This window comes from Crinia signifera, chromosome 7, assembly GCF_055691185.1.
Source record: "Crinia signifera chromosome 7, ASM5569118v1, whole genome shotgun sequence".
Taxonomy (NCBI): Eukaryota; Metazoa; Chordata; class Amphibia; order Anura; family Myobatrachidae; genus Crinia; species Crinia signifera.
In genome coordinates, this window is record NC_139223.1 from 19,630,628 (window position 1) to 19,653,627 (window position 23,000).

The 23,000-nt window shown below is 49.8% G+C and overlaps 1 protein-coding gene across 1 annotated transcript in view; it reads left to right on the forward strand.

Annotated features, from left to right (window-relative positions):
• MGRN1 (mahogunin ring finger 1) overlaps window positions 1-23,000 on the forward strand; it is a 31,427-nt gene that overhangs the window by 3,036 nt on the left and 5,391 nt on the right. Inside the window, exons 4-11 of the mRNA XM_083152565.1 lie at window positions 1,525-1,613; window positions 1,705-1,851; window positions 7,980-8,097; window positions 8,212-8,278; window positions 8,825-8,868; window positions 11,407-11,454; window positions 11,773-11,841; window positions 16,006-16,165. Of these exons, the coding sequence (XP_083008691.1) occupies window positions 1,525-1,613; window positions 1,705-1,851; window positions 7,980-8,097; window positions 8,212-8,278; window positions 8,825-8,868; window positions 11,407-11,454; window positions 11,773-11,841; window positions 16,006-16,165 (742 nt within the window). The remainder of the gene's footprint in view (window positions 1-1,524; window positions 1,614-1,704; window positions 1,852-7,979; window positions 8,098-8,211; window positions 8,279-8,824; window positions 8,869-11,406; window positions 11,455-11,772; window positions 11,842-16,005; window positions 16,166-23,000) is intronic.

The following is a 23,000-nucleotide window of genomic DNA, read 5'->3' on the forward strand; positions in this document are numbered from 1 at the left end:
CAGCACTTTACAGCTCAGGGTTCCGGCCTAGTGACGCACATGATGTAACTCACTGTGAGCCTTGTCATTGCCGTTACATTACTGCGCTGAGGCTGTGGCAGCACTTTACAGCTCAGGGTTCCGGCCTAGTGACGCACATGATGTAACTCACTGTGAGCCTTGTCACTGCCGTTACATTACTGCGCTGAGGCTGTGGCAGCACTTTACAACTCAGGGTTCCGGCCTAGTGACGCACATGATGTAACTCCCTGTGAGCCTTGTCACTGCCGTTACATTACTGCGCTGAGGCTGTGGCAGCACTTTACAGCTCAGGGTTCCGGCCTAGTGACGCACATGATGTAACTCACTGTGAGCCTTGTCACTGCCGTTACATTACTGCGCTGAGGCTGTGGCAGCACTTTACAGCTCAGGGTTCCGGCCTAGTGACGCACATGATGTAACCTCTGTATGTAGGACAATAAACCTTTATTTCCTGTGGTGCTGTCACATTCTATGTTTCTATATCAGAAATGCAGCTATTGGGCCTGATTCCGCTTTGTTAGGAAAAAAAGCATTAGCCATGCTGCACTGCAGCCGGGGCAGATGTAACAGGTGCAGACAGAGAGTTAGATTTGGGTGGGGTGGGTTAAAACTAAAATCTTAATTGCAGTGGAAAAATATAGCAGGCAGTATTTACTCAATTTTATGTACTTAAAATAGCTCATCTAACTCTCTCTGCACCTGTTATATCTACCCCACCTGCAGTGCAGCATGGATTTGCCCAGTTGTGTGCTTTTTTTTACTTTGCTAACAAAGTTGAATCTGGTCAGATATTAATAGTAACCTCTATACTGGTAACTGTTTATCCCTTACTCCACGTCCTTTTTATTGTAATTCATCGGCTGTGAGCATCACCGGAGCACTCTGCTCACAGCCAGTGGTGACGTTGAATAGCACCTCCCATTGGCTGTGAACATGACCGGTGCACTCTGCTCACAGCCAGTGGTGACGTTGAATAGCACCTCCCATTGGCTGTGAACATGACCGGTGCACTCTGCTCACAGCCAGTGGTGACGTTGAATAGCACCTTCCATTGGCTGTGAACATCACCGGAGCACTCTGCTCACAGCCAGTGGTGACGATGAATAACACCTCCCATTGGCTGTGAACATCACCGGAGCACTCTGCTCACAGCCAGTGGTGACGTTGAATAGCACCTCCCATTGGCTGTGAACATCACCGGAGCACTCTGCTCACAGCCAGTGGTGACGCTGAATAGCACCTCCCATTGGCTGTGAACATCACCGGAGCACTCTGCTCACAGCCAGTGGTGACGCTGAATAGCACCTCCCATTGGCTGTGAACATCACCGGAGCACTCTGCTCACATCCAGTGGTGACGCTGAATAGCGCCTCCCATTGGCTGTGAACATCACCGGTGCACTCTGCTCACAGCCAGTGGTGACGCTGAATAGCGCCTCCCATTGACTGCAGATACAGACCTGGTACCAGGTACAATGCCATTTATACTATATTCTCTATGCAGTTCCCGTACCTGACCCCTGCACCCCATGAACCAGTGAAGACTCTGCGCAGCCTGGTGAACATTCGGAAGGACTCCCTGCGCCTTGTCCGGTATGGTGCCGGTGATATTACGGTTGACCTTTGCTATCTGGATCTGCCTTACATGGTGGTTTACCGGACCTGTTACATTGTGTGGTTTCAGGTACAAAGAGGGCGGTGACAGCCCGATGGAGGACGGAGGGAAACCGCGGGTCTTATACGGTTTGGAGTTCACCTTTGACGCGGACGCACGCGTGGCTATTACAGTGTACTGCCAGGCCAGTGAGGAATTTGTTGGGGGAATGGCAGTGTAAGTCAAGAGAAATCACTGTATTGCACATGGATAGGACTGGGAATCACTGTAGTGCACATGGATAGGTCTTGGCATCACTGTAGTGCACATGGATAGGTCTGGGCATCACTGTATTGCGCATGGATAGGTCTGGGCATCACTGTAGTGCGCATGGATAGGTCTGGGCATCACTGTATTGCGCATGGATAGGTCTGGGCATCACTGTAGTGCGCATGGATAGGTCTGCGCATCATTGTAGTGCACATGGATAGGTCTGGGCATCACTGTAGTGCGCATGGATAGGTCTGGGCATCACTGTAGTGCGCATGGATAGGTCTGGCCATCACTGTAGTGCGCATGGATAGGTCTGGCCATCACTGTATTGCGCATGGATAGGTCTGGCCATCACTGTAGTGCGCATGGATAGGTCTGGCCAGCACTGTAGTGCGCATGGATAGGTCTGGCCATCACTGTAGTGCGCATGGATAGGTCTGGCCATCACTGTAGTGCGCATGGATAGGTCTGGGCATCACTGTAGTGCGCATGGATAGGTCTGGCCATCACTGTAGTGCGCATGGATAGGTCTGGCCATCACTGTAGTGCGCATGGATAGGTCTGGCCATCACTGTAGTGCGCATGGATAGGTCTGGCCATCACTGTAGTGCGCATGGATAGGTCTGGCCATCACTGTGGTGCACATGGATAGGTCTGGCCATCACTGTATTGCGCATGGATAGGTCTGGGCGTCACTGTGGTGCGCATGGATAGGTCTGGCCATTACTGTATTGCGCATGGATAGGTCTGGGCATCACTGTAGTGCGCATGGATAGGTCTGGGCATCACTGTATTGCACATGGATAGGACTGGGAATCACTATATTGCACATGGATAGGTCTTGGCACCACTGTATTGTGCTTGGATAGGTCTGGCCATCACTGTATTGTGCTTGGATAGGTCTGGCCAGCACTGTATTGTGCTTGGATAGGTCTGGCCAGCACTGTATTGTGCTTGGATAGTTCTGGCCAGCACTGTAGTGCACATGGATAGGTCTGGCCATCACTGTAGTGCGCATGGATAGGTCTGGCCATCACTGTAGTGCACATGGATAGGTCTGGGCATCACTGTAGTGCGCATGGATAGGTCTGGGCATCACTGTAGTGCGCATGGATAGGTCTGGCCATCACTGTAGTGCGCATGGATAGGTCTGGCCATCACTGTAGTGCGCATGGATAGGTCTGGCCATCACTGTAGTGCGCATGGATAGGTCTGGGCTTGTCTTGCAAGGAATCCTGGGAGTCTCATATAAGATGGTCGCCTAAATTGTAACCACCACTCACCTAACCTGTGCAGGGCCCCTACCAATGTATAAGGGACTCGCCTACCTTCACATCATATGGGAAAACACACAGTAGTTAGATGTTGACAGCTGCCAGTTAGGGGCCTTGAACCCTCTGGAATGTGAGGCTGCAGATGGTTATCTATACTTTGATCACAATTTGCATTTTATAGTATTCCTGTCATGGACCCCTAGCAGAGCATGTTTTCCAGATCATCTAGCTGGAGCATGTGTGCTAATTGACTTACACAATAGCCTGAACCAGTGGAACTAATTACTCCTGAGGCTTTCCTGTAAACCTGCACTGTTGGGTTCCATGATGAGCAAGTTGTGATGGCCAGAAGCTTGGTATGCACCGCGCAGTTCTCTTTGTGGCTCGTATAAACACTATGATATCCAGCTATCTTCAGCTCCGTACGCACTTTCGTCTATGGGATCGGGAGGCCGGGCAGCTCATGAGAGACGACCTCCCGTTCCGACCGCTGCAGGTCCAATAGAAGCCGGTAATGGTGGTACACTCCGGCATACACACCTATGAAATGATCTGGCGATTGGGCCAATAATTGTTTAGTTGTGGTTCGGCAGCGTGCAGAGAATAACTTCCCGCTCAGCAAATGTTCCCCATGACCGGTCACTAGGCAGGTGCGCGCATGAGTGATAGCGGGGCGTAAACATGACACTGGGGAAACACGTTTAACAGGACAGCAGCGATTTTTAGGTCTGAGAATACTCCATGAAGTCTTATGGTGTGTACACACAGTGCGACTGGCCACTGGCTTCGACTGTATAGCTAGTTGGTTCAAATCGCACTAAGCTGCGTCTGGTCCCGATGTGCGGCGTCCGAATCCAAATTAGAAATGGGCTGTGCAGCACCGTCTGTTTATACTATCTCGTAAAGAGGGCCATGCTGCTGAATGCAACATCCCCCCCCCCCCCCCCCCCCCCCCCCCCCGCGCTGTCCCTCCCTCCTTACCAGCCAATGCCAGCACCCTGCTAGGTCCAGGCGGCTATCGATATCGGTGGCCACAGAATCGTTGGAAGAGTGTTTGACCTGGGATATGTAAAGCATCTGTCACTCTGTGTAGTGTTGTATGTGACGCATCTGTCACTCTGTGTAGTGTTATATGTAATGCATCTGTCACTCTGTGTAGTGTTGTATGTAATGCATCTGTCACTCTGTGTAGTGTTGTATGTGACGCATCTGTCACTCTGTGTAGTGTTGTATGTAATGCATCTGTCACACTGTGTAGTGTTGTATGTGACACATCTGTCTCTGTGTAGTGTTGTATGTGACACATCTGTCTCTGTGTAGTGTTGTATGTGACGCATCTGTCTCTGTGTAGTGTTGTATGTGACGCATCTGTCTCTGTGTAGTGTTGTATGTGACGCATCTGTCTCTGTGTAGTGTTGTATGTGACGCATCTGTCTCTGTGTAGTGTTATATGTAATGCATCTGTCACTCTGTGTAGTGTTGTATGTGACACATCTGTCTCTGTGTAGTGTTGTATGTGACACATCTGTCTCTGTAGTGTTGTATGTGACGCATCTGTCTCTGTGTAGTGTTGTATGTAATGCATCTGTCACACTGTGTAGTGTTGTATGTGACACATCTGTCTCTGTGTAGTGTTGTATGTGACACATCTGTCTCTGTAGTGTTGTATGTGACGCATCTGTCTCTGTGTAGTGTTGTATGTGACGCATCTGTCACTCTGTGTAGTGTTGTATGTGACGCATCTGTCACTCTGTGTAGTGTTGTATGTGACGCATCTGTCACTCTGTGTAGTGTTGTATGTGATGCATCTGTCACTCTGTGTAGTGTTGTATGTGACGCATCTGTCACTGTAGTGTTATATGTAATGCATCTGTCACTCTGTGTAGTGTTGTATGTGACGCATCTGTCACTCTGTGTAGTGTTGTATGTGACGCATCTGTCACTGTAGTGTTATATGTAATGCATCTGTCACTCTGTGTAGTGTTGTATGTAATGCATCTGTCACCCTGTGTAGTGTTGTATGTGACGCATCTGTCACTCTGTGTAGTGTTATATGTAATGCATCTGTCACTCTGTGTAGTGTTATATGTAATGCATCTGTCACTCTGTGTAGTGTTGTATGTAATGCATCTGTCACACTGTGTAGTGTTGTATGTGACGCATCTGTCTCTGTGTAGTGTTGTATGTGACGCATCTGTCACTCTGTGTAGTGTTGTATGTGACGCATCTGTCACTCTGTGTAGTGTTGTATGTGACGCATCTGTCACTGTAGTGTTATATGTAATGCATCTGTCACTCTGTGTAGTGTTGTATGTGATGCATCTGTCACTCTGTGTAGTGTTGTATGTGACGCATCTGTCTCTGTGTAGTGTTGTGTGTGACGCATCTGTCACTCTGTGTAGTGTTGTATGTGACGCATCTGTCACTGTAGTGTTATATGTAATGCATCTGTCACTCTGTGTAGTGTTATATGTAATGCATCTGTCACTCTGTGTAGTGTTGTATGTGACGCATCTGTCTCTGTGTAGTGTTGTGTGTGACGCATCTGTCACTCTGTGTAGTGTTGTGTGTGACGCATCTGTCACTCTGTGTAGTGTTGTATGTGACGCATCTGTCACTCTGTGTAGTGTTATATGTAATGCATCTGTCACACTGTGTAGTGTTGTATGTGACACATCTGTCTCTGTGTAGTGTTGTATGTGACACATCTGTCTCTGTAGTGTTGTATGTGACGCATCTGTCTCTGTGTAGTGTTGTATGTAATGCATCTGTCACACTGTGTAGTGTTGTATGTGACACATCTGTCTCTGTGTAGTGTTGTATGTGACACATCTGTCTCTGTAGTGTTGTATGTGACGCATCTGTCTCTGTGTAGTGTTGTATGTGACGCATCTGTCACTCTGTGTAGTGTTGTATGTGACGCATCTGTCACTCTGTGTAGTGTTGTATGTGACGCATCTGTCACTCTGTGTAGTGTTGTATGTGATGCATCTGTCACTCTGTGTAGTGTTGTATGTGACGCATCTGTCACTGTAGTGTTATATGTAATGCATCTGTCACTCTGTGTAGTGTTGTATGTGACGCATCTGTCACTCTGTGTAGTGTTGTATGTGACGCATCTGTCACTGTAGTGTTATATGTAATGCATCTGTCACTCTGTGTAGTGTTGTATGTAATGCATCTGTCACCCTGTGTAGTGTTGTATGTGACGCATCTGTCACTCTGTGTAGTGTTATATGTAATGCATCTGTCACTCTGTGTAGTGTTATATGTAATGCATCTGTCACTCTGTGTAGTGTTGTATGTAATGCATCTGTCACACTGTGTAGTGTTGTATGTGACGCATCTGTCTCTGTGTAGTGTTGTATGTGACGCATCTGTCACTCTGTGTAGTGTTGTATGTGACGCATCTGTCACTCTGTGTAGTGTTGTATGTGACGCATCTGTCACTGTAGTGTTATATGTAATGCATCTGTCACTCTGTGTAGTGTTGTATGTGATGCATCTGTCACTCTGTGTAGTGTTGTATGTGACGCATCTGTCTCTGTGTAGTGTTGTGTGTGACGCATCTGTCACTCTGTGTAGTGTTGTATGTGACGCATCTGTCACTGTAGTGTTATATGTAATGCATCTGTCACTCTGTGTAGTGTTATATGTAATGCATCTGTCACTCTGTGTAGTGTTGTATGTGACGCATCTGTCTCTGTGTAGTGTTGTGTGTGACGCATCTGTCACTCTGTGTAGTGTTGTGTGTGACGCATCTGTCACTCTGTGTAGTGTTGTATGTGACGCATCTGTCACTCTGTGTAGTGTTATATGTAATGCATCTGTCACTCTGTGTAGTGTTATATGTAATGCATCTGTCACTCTGTGTAGTGTTGTATGTAATGCATCTGTCACACTGTGTAGTGTTGTATGTGACGCATCTGTCTCTGTGTAGTGTTGTATGTGACGCATCTGTCACTCTGTGTAGTGTTATATGTAATGCATCTGTCACTCTGTGTAGTGTTATATGTAATGCATCTGTCACTCTGTGTAGTGTTATATGTAATGCATCTGTCACTCTGTGTAGTGTTGTATGTGACGCATCTGTCACTCTGTGTAGTGTTGTATGTGACGCATCTGTCACTCTGTGTAGTGTTGTATGTGACGCATCTGTCACTCTGTGTAGTGTTGTAGGTGACGCATCTGTCACTCTGTGTAGTGTTGTATGTGACGCAGCTGTCACTCTGTGTAGTGTTGTATGTAATGCATCTGTCTCTCTGTGTAGTGTTGTATGTGACGCATCTGTCACTCTGTGTAGTGTTGTATGTGACGCAGCTGTCACTCTGTGTAGTGTTGTATGTAATGCATCTGTCACTCTGTGTAGTGTTGTATGTGACGCAGCTGTCACTCTGTGTAGTGTTGTATGTGACGCATCTGTCACTCTGTGTAGTGTTGTATGTAATGCATCTGTCACTCTGTGTAGTGTTGTATGTAATGCATCTGTCACTCTGTGTAGTGTTGTATGTAATGCATCTGTCACTCTGTGTAGTGTTGTATGTGACGCAGCTGTCACTCTGTGTAGTGTTGTATGTGACGCAGCTGTCACTCTGTGTAGTGTTGTATGTAATGCATCTGTCACTCTGTGTAGTGTTGTATGTGATGCAAAGAGAAAGCGGTTTTGTGAATTATCAATAATTATATGATATTTATAAATAAAGGCTGAAAAGCACAGCATGGAAAAGTGTAACCGCATCCTGTAGACACCAGGGATACAATGTGAATGTGGGGGGCCCCAGTAATAGGTGCGACTATTGACTCTTGCTTCGCTAACAGGTACAGCCCCCGCACCCCGGCCCTGCAGTCCCAGACGGTGTATTACAAGCGAGGCCTAAGCCAGCACTTCTCTCTGCCGGTGTTCAAAATCGACTTTAACGAATGGAAGGAAGAGGAGGTAAATGGTCTGCTCTGCTCTCACTGGACGATGTCACGGGTTGTGACATTCATTAGAAGGGGAAGTGTTTTGTGCCGTCGGCATAAATAATCGTTTTTCTTTCTTCTTTTCCAGCTGAACTTTGACCTTGATAAAGGGGTCACTCCGCTGGTCATCCAGGCCGTTGTGGCCGAGGGAGGAGGTACGGAGAGAGCATTGTGTATATTGTGTTGTCCCAGTTTGTACTTTGATGTTACACTACATTACAAGAGTACTGTGTATTAGAGACCAGGGCTCTGGAGCCTCCTCTCCCTGGAAGGTTTAAATCCCCAGACTCCGCCCTGTTGCTGTCTGTAATATTCCGTCCTAGTGTTCATCCTAGAACCCTGCTTCTCTGAAAACCTGTGGGGAGTTCCTCTTCCTGTTGTGGTGCATCTAGCACAGTGCGGTCTGTATTTCACCACTGAGATTTAAGACCAGACCACACTGTGGCAGGGAGGAGGGACTGCACGGGTTTTGACAGATGCAGGGTGCTAGTATGAACACATCTATCCAATGCCACATATCCTACCGGATGTGTCCAGGAGGTGCAGTGTGAGCAAAGGAAGGTGATCAGTGCGCTACAGTGCTCCACACCCCCACTGACACATGCGCGGTCATCAGGGCACGGAACATTGCAGCATCCAGCCCGGTGCCTGCCTAGTAATGAGCCCAGCAAGATCTCATCACTCTCCTTCTCTTTATACAGAGGGATCAGGACACGCGCATGTGCTGCTGGCTGCGTTCGAGAAGGTGAGAGACTGCGACATTCCCTAAATAATCCCCTTCCCCTTCCCGCCCCGTATATTGGTCCTTTATACTGGACATATTCCGGTGTCTGTGCTAGTGTTACCACCTCATCCCTTTAATTCCGGACACATATTATTTACACAGGTTCTGGGGCAGATTAACACCAGGTGAAATAGAGTCTTGAAGTCAGCCAGCCACAGAACCTGTGTAATTAATATGTGTCCGGAGTTAAAGGGATGAGGTGGTCACCCTAGTCTGTGCGCATCCCCGTTCTTCGCCGCCTGTATCAGAGTGCGCCTCTGTCCCAGCTGGTGTTATTCTGGCCTGAGATATTGGGCAGGCAGCGGCTGTGTGCTTAGTATACCTGGCTGTTGGAGACTAATTTGTCCACTCTCCACTGCACATTTGTAACCTCCCTATAATGCACTAACTCTGATTAGTCCTCAGAAGCTCATAGTGGTCATGCAGATTAAATGGGTTCTATACAGCTTCATTGTATTCTTACCATACATTCAATTAGCTAGTCTTGGGGCGGCCAGTGCCTGGGTGATGTTAGTCTTGGGGCGGCCAGTGCCCGGGTGACGTTAGGCTCGGAGCAGCCAGTGCCTGGGTGATGTTAGTCTTGGGGCGGCCAGTGCCTGGGTGACATTAGTCTTGGGGCAGCCAGTGCCTGGGTGACGTTAGTCTTGGGGCGGCCAGTGCCTGGGTGACGTTAGTCTTGGGGCGGCCAGTGCCTGGGTGACGTTAGTCTTGGGGCGGCCAGTGCCTGGGTGACGTTAGTCTTGGGGCGGCCAGTGCCTGGGTGACGTTAGTCTTGGGGCAGCCAGTGCCTGGGTGACGTTAGTCTTGGGGCGGCCAGTGCCTGGGTGATGTTGGGCTCAGTGCAGCCAGTGCCTGGGTGACGTTAGTCTTGGGGCAGCCAGTGCCCGGTGGCGTTGGGATTGAAGCAGCCAGTGCCTCAGTGACGTTGGTATTGCGGCAGCCAGTGCCTCAGTGACATTGGTATTGCGGCAGCCAGTGCCTCAGTGACGTTGGTATTGCGGCAGCCAGTGCCTCAGTGATGTTGGTATTGCAGCAGCCAGTGCCCCAATGACGTTGGTATTGCGGCAGCCAGTGCCCCAGTGACGTTGGGATTGCAGCAGCCAGTGCCTCAGTGACATTGGTATTGTGGCAGCCAGTGCCCCAATGACGTTGGTATTGCGGCAGCCAGTGCCCCAGTGACGTTGGGATTGCGGCAGCCAGTGCCTCGGTGACGTTGGGATTGCAGCAGCCAGTGCCTCGGTGACGTTGGGATTGCAGCAGCCAGTGCCTCGGTGACGTTGGGATTGCAGCAGCCAGTGCCTCAGTGACATTGGGATTGCAGCAGCCAGTGCCTCAGTGACGTTGGGATTGCAGCAGCCAGTGCCTCAGTGACATTGGTATTGCGGCAGCCAGTGCCTCAGTGACATTGGGATTGCGGCAGCCAGTGCCTCAGTGATGTTGGGATTGCGGCAGCCAGTGCCTCAGTGACATTGGTATTGCGGCAGCCAGTGCCTCAGTGACATTGGTATTGCGGCAGCCAGTGCCCCAGTGACATTGGTATTGCGGCAGCCAGTGCCTCAGTGACGTTGGGATTGCGGCAGCCAGTGCCTCAGTGACGTTGGGATTGCGGCAGCCAGTGCCTCAGTGACGTTGGTATTGCGGCAGCCAGTGCCTCAGTGACGTTGGGATTGCAGCAGCCAGTGCCTCAGTGACGTTGGGATTGCAGCAGCCAGTGCCTCAGTGACGTTGGTATTGCAGCAGCCAGTGCCTCAGTGACGTTGGTATTGCAGCAGCCAGTGCCTCAGTGACATTGGTATTGCGGCAGCCAGTGCCTCAGTGACGTTGGTATTGCGGCAGCCAGTGCCTCAGTGACATTGGTATTGCGGCAGCCAGTGCCCCAGTGACATTGGTATTGCGGCAGCCAGTGCCTCAGTGACGTTGGTATTGCAGCAGCCAGTGCCTCAGTGACGTTGGTATTGCAGCAGCCAGTGACTCAGTGACGTTGGGATTGCAGCAGCCAGTGCCTCAGTGACGTTGGGATTGCAGCAGCCAGTGCCTCAGTGACGTTGGGATTGCAGCAGCCAGTGCCCCGGTGACGTTGGTATTGCAGGAGCCAGTGCCTCGGTGACGTTGGGAATGCAGCAGCCAGTGCCCCGGTGACGTTGGGATTGCAGCAGCCAGTGCCTCGGTGACGTTGGTATTGCGGCAGCCAGTGCCTCGGTGACGTTGGTATTGCGGCAGCCAGTGCCTCAGTGACGTTGGTATTGCGGCAGCCAGTGCCTCAGTGACGTTGGTATTGCGGCAGCCAGTGCCTCAGTGACGTTGGTATTGCGGCAGCCAGTGCCCCAGTGACGTTGGTATTGCGGCAGCCAGTGCCTCAGTGACGTTGGTATTGCAGCAGCCAGTGCCTCAGTGACGTTGGTATTGCGGCAGCCAGTGCCCCAGTGACGTTGGTATTGTAGCAGCCAGTGCACAGTTGCTCTAAGCCCACAGCTGACATTACCTCTCCTCTCTCCGCAGCACGTTGATGGCAGTTTCTCAGTGAAGCCTCTGAAACAGAAGCAGATAGTAAGTATATACCTGCTGTACAGAAACGGGCTTTATCTCTGGCTATGGTGGAACTACAGAGACTGGAGGTGTATGCTGGGACCAGTAGTTCTGCCAGAAGTGAAAGCTATTAGTGTTTAATGCATTGATTAGAACCATAAACCTCAATTGACAGAATTTGTATTGTAGGCTGGCAACATGTGGTGGTGTGTGTGTGTGTGTGTGTGTGTATTCTGCAGGAGTCTCTGTGGTGGTGTATATATTACAGGGGGTAACTGTGGTCATGCTGTGTGTATATATGGTGGGTTGCTGGAGTAACATTGTGTGTCTATATTACAGGTGGACAGAGTCAGTTATCTGCTGCAGGAAATTTATGGTATTGAGAACAAGAACAACCAAGAGACCAAGGTAAGGACACAGATCCTGTAGGGAAACTCACATTAATGGTGCTTAATGCAGAAAAGCCATGGACTGGGAAGCAGTGTGTGTGTGTGTGTAGAGGACTGGGAAGCAGTGTGTGTTTGTGTATGTAGAGGACTGGGAGGCAGTGTGTGTGTGTGTAGAGGACTGGGAAGCAGTGTGTGTGTGTGTGTGTGTGTGTGTAGAGGACTGGGAAGCAGTGTGTGTGTGTGTGTGTGTGTGTGTAGAGGACTGGGAAGCAGTGTGTGTGTGTGTGTGTGTGTGTGTGTGTGTAGAGGCCTGGGAAGCAGTGTGTGTGTGTGTAGAGGCCTGGGAAGCAGTGTGTGTGTGTGTGTGTGTGTGTGTGTGTGTGTGTGTGTGTGTGTGTGTGTAGAGGACTGGGAAGCAGTGTGTGTGTGTGTAGAGGACTGGGAAGCAGTGTGTGTTTGTGTGTGTGTGTGTAGAGGACTGGGAAGCAGTGTGTGTGTGTGTGTGTGTAGAGGACTGGGAAGCAGTGTGTGTGTGTGTAGAGGACTGGGAAGCAGTGTGTGTGTGTGTGTGTGTGTGTGTGTGTGTGTAGAGGCCTGGGAAGCAGTGTGTGTGTGTGTGTGTGTGTGTGTGTGTGTAGAGGCCTGGGAAGCAGTGTGTGTGTGTGTGTGTGTGTGTGTGTGTGTGTGTAGAGGACTGGGAAGCAGTGTGTGTGTGTGTGTAGAGGACTGGGAAGCAGTGTGTGTGTGTGTGTAGAGGACTGGGAAGCAGTGTGTGTGTGTGTGTGTGTGTGTGTGTGTAGAGGACTGGGAAGCAGTGTGTGTGTGTGTGTGTGTGTGTAGAGGACTGGGAAGCAGTGTGTGTGTGTGTGTGTGTGTGTGTAGAGGACTGGGAAGCAGTGTGTGTGTAGAGGACTGGGAAGCAGTGTGTGTGTGTGTGTGTGTGTGTGTGTGTAGAGGAATGGGAAGCAGTGTGTGTGTAGAGGGCTGGGAAGCAGTGTGTGTGTGTGTGTGTGTGTGTAGAGGACTGGGAAGCAGTGTGTGTGTGTGTGTGTGTGTGTGTGTGTAGAGGAATGGGAAGCAGTGTGTGTGTAGAGGACTGGGAAGCTGTGTGTGTGTGTGTGTGTGTGTGTGTGTGTGGAGGCCTGGGAAGCAGTGTGTGTGTGTAGAGGACTGGGAAGCAGTGTGTGTGTGTGTGTGTGTGTGTGTGTAGAGGACTGGGAAGCAGTGTGTGTGTGTTTGTAGAGGACTAGGAAGAAGTGTGTGTGTGTGTGTGTGTGTAGAGGAATGGGAAGTAGTGTGTGTGTGTGTGTGTGGAGGACTGGGAAGCAGTGTGTGTGTGTGTAGAGGAATGGGAAGCAGTGTGTGTGTGTGTGTGTGTGTGTGTGTGTGTAGAGGCCTGGGAAGCAGTGTGTGTGTGTGTGTGTGTGTGTGTGTGTGTGTGTGTAGAGGCCTGGGAAGCAGTGTGTGTGTGTGTGTGTAGAGGACTGGGAAGCAGTGTGTGTGTGTGTGTGTGTGTAGAGGACTGGGAAGCAGTGTGTGTGTGTGTGTGTGTGTGTGTAGAGGACTGGGAAGCAGTGTGTGTGTGTGTGTAGAGGACTGGGAAGCAGTGTGTGTGTGTGTGTGTGTGTGTAGAGGACTGGGAAGCAGTGTGTGTGTGTGTGTGTGTGTGTAGAGGACTGGGAAGCAGTGTGTGTGTAGAGGACTGGGAAGCAGTGTGTGTGTGTGTGTGTGTGTGTGTGTGTGTGTAGAGGAATGGGAAGCAGTGTGTGTGTAGAGGGCTGGGAAGCAGTGTGTGTGTGTAGAGGACTGGGAAGCAGTGTGTGTGTAGAGGACTGGGAAGCAGTGTGTGTGTGTGTGTGTGTGTGTGTAGAGGAATGGGAAGCAGTGTGTGTGTAGAGGACTGGGAAGCTGTGTGTGTGTGTGTGTGTGTGTGTGTGTGTGTGTGTGGAGGCCTGGGAAGCAGTGTGTGTGTGTAGAGGACTGGGAAGCAGTGTGTGTGTGTGTGTGTGTGTGTGTGTGTGTAGAGGACTGGGAAGCAGTGTGTGTGTTTGTAGAGGACTAGGAAGAAGTGTGTGTGTGTGTGTGTGTGTGTGTGTGTAGAGGAATGGGAAGCAGTGTGTGTGTGTGTGTGGAGGACTGGGAAGCAGTGTGTGTGTGTGTAGAGGAATGGGAAGCAGTGTGTGTGTTTGTAGAGGACTAGGAAGAAGTGTGTGTGTGTGTGTGTGTGTGTAGAGGAATGGGAAGCAGTGTGTGTGTGTGTGTGTGGAGGACTGGGAAGCAGTGTGTGTGTGTAGAGGACAACAAGGGTCTTCCTTTGTAGTGTTTTACTCAAAAGTTATTTCGGTACTTATGTATTATCTGGACGCCCGATTTTTTTCATTGCATGCCACTACTTAAGGCTTGTAATGCAATGCAATGCGATTTATTTCATTGTAAAGACCTGATTTTTAATTGTATAGTCACCCATGGGTGATTTCATACCCCCACTATCCAACTACGGTTGGAGTTGATTTTATATAGTGTGGCGAGCGGATGCGGATTACTTTACATGTATTCTGCATCCCCTCGCGGGGCTCGCTGCGCTCGCCACACTTCGGGCTCGGTGGCTCGCCACACTATATAAAATCAGCTCCATGCATAGTTGGGTAGTGGGGGTATGAAATCACCCATGGGTGACTATACAATTAAAAATTGGTTCTTTACAATGAAAAATCGCATTGCATTGCATTGTATGCCACTATATTGCATGCGCTGCCATGCAAAAATCAGGCATCCAGATAATACATAAATACCGTTATTTCTTGGTAATTGTCGGTGTTCAGAACGTGACCATGGGGTGGCGCTGTCTCACTAGTCTACAATGTTATTCTAGTCTGTCTGCCCATGTTTTAATGTGTAGCACTTACTGGTAAGAAGAAACAAACAATTCTCTTTATTTTTCCATCGTCTATTGGGGGACACTGGGCCCATTGGCGGTATAAAGGAGTCTGGAAGAAGTTTCACAGGAACCGTTCTCGTCAGACACAGTGCTGATTATGACATCTATGTTAGTGGAACTCAAGAGCTCTGCCAATCAGTCCCCCTTTTATTCCTCTGATGCTCACACGAGGCAGCCTCTCAGATAGATAGCGTCAGTAATTCAGTAGCAGGGAAACTGGTCCTGAAAATGCAAGAGCCGCTTTGCCAATCAGTGCCTCATGTCCATCGCGTCATGGGACTATGACCGAGCAGCTTGTCCAGCAGAATGATCCAGCCTGGGATTGTGACCAAGCAGCTGTGTTTGGCAGCCTGGTGCGGCACGGGACTGTGGAGGTGCCGTCTGATCCGGCACGGGACCGTGGCGGAACGGCTGTGTCAGTCAGTCACCTGATCACTTGCTCATACACTAAAGCAGCAGATGAGCGGCTTTTCCGTTGATGCTGCGGAAGCGTGCATCACCCCTCATCGCCAGGCCATACACACTGAAAGCCGCACAAACCCAGTGTGTATGGGCCTAAATTTCTAGCAGATGAGCGGCTTTGAGGACGGCTTTGCATAGCGTTGCACTATGCAAAGCCGTCCACCCCCCCTGCTGACAGCGCTGGGTAAGGGGAAAGCCGCTCAGTGTTTATGGACTTGTTTTACAGATTGCAGTGGTTTTGTGCATGTTCACAGCGGACCTGACTGATTGGTTACAGTAGGAGCAAATGGTAAAACCAGCTTTACACTGTTTGCAGAGAAGGGCCGGGTATTAGCTCATTCCTAAATGTCGGTGCAAGCATAAAGCTGCCCGGTATTGGTTCACTATATGCTAAAAAATACACATGTTCCCCCATTGCAGAGTAACCTGATAAAATACTCCTTTTCTATTGGCTGCTAAGTCTAAAGCCGGCACACAGCGTATTGTAGTAACGTAACTGTACGCTCCGGTGGTGATGGTGGGGCGGCTGGAGTATTAGATGTATGGCCAAAGCTTCTCCTATAATCCAGGTCGTTCTAATACGGGTAATAGGAGGAGTTTGGGGCATCCCAGAGTGTTTCAGGCTAGGGATGAGGGTAGTGGTTCCAGTGCCCTAACCCCGGTAGGTCCACCTGCAGGTATACCCCTGTTTCTTCTACCCATCAGGAAATAACACTGTAGAACGTCATTCTTCCTGGACCATGATTGTGTTCATCTTTAATGTATGATGGTCTCTACCTCCAGCCCTCAGAAGATGAGAACAGCGATAACAGCAACGAGTGTGTCGTCTGCCTCTCCGACCTGCGGGACACACTGATCCTGCCCTGCCGACACCTCTGTCTGTGCAACTCCTGCGCCGACACACTGCGCTACCAGGCCAACAACTGCCCCATCTGCAGGCTGCGTAAGTACACCTTCGTCTCTTCTTCACCCCGTACACCATGCACCCAGCATCATGGCCATAGTAATACAGTGAGGCATACCCCTAGCTTTCAGGTATGTTCTTGATGCATCGTGTATAGTTCTCATCTAGTGATCTAATTATTCAGTATACAGCAGTCGCCCCTCCCGTGGGGGCTGTAAGTACAGTCATTTGTAGGGGTGGGTAACGTTCAGCCTGATTCTGCATGTGAGAGCATTATGTGGGGGTTTAACCCCGTCACGACATTGCCTTTTAAGGTAATTTTTTTTTTTTTTTCCTCCTTGCGTTCAAATAAGCGTAACTTTTTTAATTTTCCGGCTATATAGACACATGAGGGCTTTTTTTTTGCGGGACAAGTTGTACTTTGTAATGGTACCATTTACTATACCGTATAATATTCTGGGGAATCAGGAAATAATTCAATGTGGGGTAAAAAAAAAAAAAAACGCCATTGCACAATTTTGCGCTGGTTACGGTTTTTTGGGAGTTCATAGTTCGTTTAAAATGATGGGTTATCTTTATTCTATGGGTCGTTACGATTCTGGCGATACCAAACTTATATAGTTTTCGTTATGTTTTACCACTAAAAAAAAAAATCGCAACTTTTACGGTTTTTCTAATTTGCGTTGCGTCGCCATGTTCTGCGGCTTATAACTTTTTTATTTTTCCACCTACGGACCTGGGTGAGGGCTCATTTTTTGCGGGCTGAAGTGTACTTTTTAATTAATACCATTATGGGATATGGGCGACTTTCTGATCTCTTTTAGTTATTTTTTTTTGGGTACGCGATGCGACCAAAAAACGTAGTTTTGGCGTTGGGGATTATTTTCCGTTTACGCCTTTAACCGTGCGGGATAACTAATGTTATATTTTAATAGATCGGACTTTTAGGAACGCGGCGATACCAAATATGTTTATTTTTTTTATTTTTTATTTATTTTTATTTGGGAAATGGGGAAAGGGGGGTGATTTGAACTTTTAATATTTTTTTTTTTTTTTTTTTAAACTTTTTTTTTTTTTTTTTTTACTTTTACTACAAGGCCCCCTAGTGTACTTGACCACTAGGGGGCGCGATCGCCTGTACTAGGTTCAGCCATAGAGCTCTATGGCTGAACGTAGTGATTTTATGCACTTCCTATTACATCCTGCCTGAGGCAGGATGTAATAGGTATGCATACACGGCCAGCACAGGGGTCTACATTAGACCCCTGGCTACCATGGCAACCGATCGGCACCCTCCGATCTCGCTGCGGGGGGCCCCGATCGGCGCCGGAGGGGGGCGCCCCCCTCCGATCAGCTATTTAAGCACTGCGGGCGCTTTGCCCGCGGTGCTTAAAGGGTTAAACGGCCACGATCGGCGAACTCGCCGCTCGTGGCCGTGAGAGCAGGGACCTGGCTGTAATATACAGCCATTACCTGCTCTCTTTCAAGCCAGCTCACTCCGTGAGCTGGCTTGATTCCCCTGCAACGGACATATGACGTATATATACGTCATATGTCGTGAAGGGGTTAAGGAACATTTATTGTTGTGCGCCGCGTCTTACAATGCAGCGTGTGGGATAACGGGAAATCCGCCGAAACCTTACAGTGACCAGTGTGTACGATGGGGGATTCTGCCAGGCGCCTGTACAGGACATGTCTGAGTGTTGGGCTCTATGTGCCCTACTAGCATTGTGTCTGGTTCCATGTGCCCTACTAGCATTGTGTCTGGCTACATGTGCCCTACTAGCATTGTGTCTGGTTCCATGTGCCCTACTAGCATTGTGTCTGGTTCCATGCGCTCTACTAGCATTGTGTCTGGTTCCATGTGCCCTACTAGCATTGTGTCTGGCTTCATGTGCCCTACTAGCATTGTGTCTGGTTCCATGTGCCCTACTAGCATTGTGTCTGGTTCCATGTGCCCTACTAGCATTGTGTCTGGTTCCATGTGCCCTACTAGCATTGTGTCTGGCTCCATGTGCCCTATTTACATTGTGTATGGCTCCATGTGCCCTACTAGCATTGTGTCTGGTTCCATGTGCCCTACTAGCATTGTGTCTGGTTCCATGTGCCCTATTTACATTGTGTCTGGTTCCATGCGCCCTACTAGCATTGTATCTGGTTCCATGTGCCCTACTAGCATTGTGTCTGGCTCCATGTGCCCTACTAGCATTGTGTCTGGTTCCATGCGCCCTACTAGCATTGTGTCTGGTTCCATGTGCCCTACTAGCATTGTGTCTGGTTCCATGCGCCCTACTAGCATTGTGTCTGGTTCCATGCGCCCTACTAGCATTGTGTCTGGCTCCATGTGCCCTACTAGCATTGTGTCTGGTTCCATGCGCCCTATTAGTGTTGTGTCTGGCTCCATGTGCCCTACTAGCATTGTGTCTGGTTCCATGTGCCCTATTTACATTGTGTCTGGTTCCATGTGCCCTACTAGCATTGTGTCTGGTTCCATGCGCCCTACTAGCATTGTGTCTGGTTCCATGTGCCCTACTAGCATTGTGCCTGGCTCCATGTGCCCTACTAGCATTGTGCCTGGCTCCATGTGCCCTACTAGCATTGTGTCTGGTTCCATGTGCCCTACTAGCATTGTGTCTGGCTCCATGTGCCCTATTTACATTGTGTCTGGTTCCATGTGCCCTACTAGCATTGTGTCTGGTTCCATGCGCCCTACTAGCATTGTCTGGTTCCATGTGCCCTACTAGCATTGTGTCTGGTTCCATGTGCCCTACTAGCATTGTGTCTGGTTCCATGTGCCCTACTAGCATTGTGTTTGGTTCCATGCGCCCTACTAGCATTGTGTCTGGCTCCATGTGCCCTACTAGCATTGTGTCTGGTTCCATGTGCCCTACTAGCATTGTGTCTGCAGGGTTCGCAAATACGCGCTATATCGCGTATTTTACCCTGAAACGCTCACCGGGGACTCAGTTTTTGAAACTGAAGGCGTCCCCGAGGACGCGCTGAGCTGCGCCTGTGAGGCTGAGCCGCTGTAAAAGCCAATCAGTGCTGAGGCCGCCGGGACCCAATCACTGCACAGTGGCCGCCCGGCAGCCAATCACTGCAGGTGCAAGCCCTGCCAATCATTAATGCCGCGCGCCCTGCCATTTATTGTGAGAGCGGCGGCAGCCTGGTTCATGCCGGCTCTGCGAGTCTGCACCCTTCTGCTGCCCCCCGCCGTGTAAATTCATTCTGCTGCTGAGAGCGGGGGACGGGATGTGATATGGCATAAGAGGTGAGCGTGCTGTCAGCGCAGTGGGGGACTGGATGAGGCTGGAAAAGCTGACACGCTGCTCAACTCAGAGCAGCGTCTCAGCTCTTCCAGCCACATACAGTCCCCCGCCTTGCAGACAGCCCACTCACCAGTGTATCAGCCTTACCAGCCCCCCCCCCCCCCCCCGGTAACCAGAATACCCCACCCCCACGGCAACCAGAATAACCCCCCCCGTGGCAACCAGCATAACACCCCCCCCCTGCGCCAACCAGCATGTAACCCCTGCAAGGAGCATATAACCCCTGGCAACAAGCATGTACTGTAGGTAAGCAGCACTTATGTGCTATAATATATACTGGGCATTACAGTGCGTACTTTAATACATACTGGGCATTATGGTGTGCTGTAATATGTACTGGGCATAACTGTGTGCTGTAATATGTACTGGGCATTATGGGGTGTGCTGTAATGTGTACTGGGCATTACGGGGTGTGCTGTAATATGTACTGGGCATTATGGGGTGTGCTGTAATGTGTACTGGGCATTACGGGGTGTGCTGTAATGTGTACTGGGCATTATGGTGTGCTGTAATGTGTACTGGGCATTATGGTGTGCTGTAATGTATACTGGGCATTATGGTGTGCTGTAATATGTACTGGGCATAACTGTGTGTGCTGTAATATGTACTGGGCATTACAGGGTGTGCTGTAATGTACTGGGCATTACGGTGTGTTCTATAATGTGTACCCGGCATTACGGGGTGTGCTGTAATGTGTACCGGGCATTACGGGGTGTGCTGTAATGTGTACTGGGCATAACGGTGTGTGCTGTAATGTGTACTGGGCATAACGGTGTGTGCTGTAATGTGTACTGGGCATAACGGTGTGTGCTGTAATGTGTACTGGGCATAACGGTGTGTGCTGTAATGTGTACTGGGCATAACGGTGTGTGCTGTAAAGTGTACTGGGCATAACGGTGTGTGCTGTAATGTGTACTGGGCATAACGGTGTGTGCTGTAATGTGTACTGGGCATAACGGTGTGTGCTGTAATGTGTACTGGGCATAACGGTGTGTGCTGTAATGTGTACTGGGCATAACGGTGTGTGCTGTAATGTGTACTGGGCATAACGGTGTGTGCTGTAATGTGTACTGGGCATAACGGTGTGTGCTGTAATGTGTACTGGGCATAACGGTGTGTGCTGTAATGTGAATTGGTACAACTATGTGACCACACCACTCCCCCCCCCCCCCCCCCAAAAAAAAATGCCCTAAATTTTTTGCGCGCATTTGGCGCGCACTGTCCCTGTGTAAATGTTTAGATAGTTTCTAGTATATATGTATCTTCAGGCGAGTGGCCCAATTCATACTCCCCCCCCCCCCCCCCCCCAACCCATATGTGCCATGCTGGGGAGAAGGGGAGAGGAGGCTTTATTCCGTTGGGACCCAGAAAAGGTCAGGTAGGACCCCAATTTTTAGAAGTGAAGGGTCCCCGGGACCCACTTTTTTGGGTGGTTTTCGCGAACACTGGTCTGGCTCCATGTGCCCTATTTACATTGTGTATGGCTCCATGTGCCCTACTAGCATTGTGTCTGGTTCCATGTGCCCTACTAGCATTGTGTCTGGTTCCATGTGCCCTATTTACATTGTGTCTGGTTCCATGTGCCCTACTAGCATTGTGTCTGGTTCCATGCGCCCTACTAGCATTGTGTCTGGCTCCATGTGCCCTACTAGCATTGTGTCTGGTTCCATGTGCATCACTAGCATTGTGTCTGGCTCCTTGCGCCCTACTACCATTGTGTCTGGTTCCATGTGCCCTATTTACATTGTGTCTGGTTCCATGTGCCCTACTAGCATTGTGTCTGGTTCCATGCGCCCTACTAGCATTGTGTCTGGTTCCATGTGCCCTACTAGCATTGTGCCTGGCTCCATGTGCCCTACTAGCATTGTGCCTGGCTCCATGTGCCCTACTAGCATTGTGTCTGGTTCCATGTGCCCTACTAGCATTGTGTCTGGCTCCATGTGCCCTATTTACATTGTGTATGGCTCCATGTGCCCCTACTAGCATTGTGTCTGGCTCCATGTGCCCTACTTGCATTGTGTCTGGCTCCATGTGCCCTACTTGCATTGTGTCTGGCTCCATGCGCCCTACTAGCATTGTGTCTGGCTCCATGTGCCCTACTAGCATTGTGTCTGGCTCCATGTGCCCTACTAGCATTGTGTCTGGTTCCATGTGCCCTATTTACATTGTGTCTGGCTCCATGTGCCCTACTAGCATTGTGTCTGGTTCCATGTGCCCTACTAGCATTGTGTCTGGTTCCATGTGCCCTACTAGCATTGTGCCTGGCTCCATGTGCCCTACTAGCATTGTGCCTGGCTCCATGTGCCCTACTAGCATTGTGTCTGGTTCCATGTGCCCTACTAGCATTGTGTCTGGCTCCATGTGCCCTATTTACATTGTGTATGGCTCCATGTGCCCTACTAGCATTGTGTCTGGCTCCATGTGCCCTACTTGCATTGTGTCTGGCTCCATGTGCCCTACTAGCATTGTGTCTGGCTCCATGTGCCCTACTAGCATTGTGTCTGGCTCCATGCGCCCTACTAGCATTGTGTCTGGCTCCATGTGCCCTACTAGCATTGTGTCTGGCTCCATGTGCCCTACTAGCATTGTGTCTGGTTCCATGTGCCCTATTTACATTGTGTCTGGCTCCATGTGCCCTACTAGCATTGTGTCTGGTTCCATGTGCCCTACTAGCATTGTGTCTGGTTCCATGTGCCCTACTAGCATTGTGTCTGGTTCCATGTGCCCTACTAGCATTGTGTCTGGTTCCATGTGCCCTACTAGCATTGTGTCTGGTTCCATGTGCCCTACTAGCATTGTGTCTGGCTCCATGTGCCCTACTAGCATTGTGTCTGGCTCCATGTGCCCTACTTGCATTGTGTCTGGCTCCATGCGCCCTACTAGCATTGTGTCTGGCTCCATGTGCCCTACTAGCATTGTGTCTGGCTCCATGTGCCCTACTAGCATTGTGTCTGGCTCCATGTGCCCTACTAGCATTGTGTCTGGTTCCATGTGCCCTACTAGCATTGTGTCTGGTTCCATGTGCCCTACTAGCATTGTGTCTGGTTCCATGTGCCCTACTAGCATTGTGTCTGGTTCCATGTGCCCTACTAGCATTGTGTCTGGTTCCATGTGCCCTATTTACATTGTGTCTGGTTCCATGTGCCCTACTAGCATTGTGTCTGGTTCCATGTGCCCTACTAGCATTGTGTCTGGTTCCATGTGCCCTATTTACATTGTGTCTGGTTCCATGTGCCCTACTAGCATTGTGTCTGGCTCCATGTGCCCGACTAGCATTGTGCCTGGCTCCATGCGCCCTACTAGCATTGTGTCTGGTTCCATGTGCCCTACTAGCATTGTGTCTGGTTCCATGTGCCCTACTAGCATTGTGTCTGGTTCCATGTGCCCTACTAGCATTGTGTCTGGCTCCATGCGCCCTACTAGCATTGTGTCTGGTTCCATGCGCCCTACTAGCATTGTGTCTGGTTCCATGTGCCCTACTAGCATTGTGTCTGGTTCCATGTGCCCTACTAGCATTGTGTCTGGCTCCATGTGCCCTACTAGCA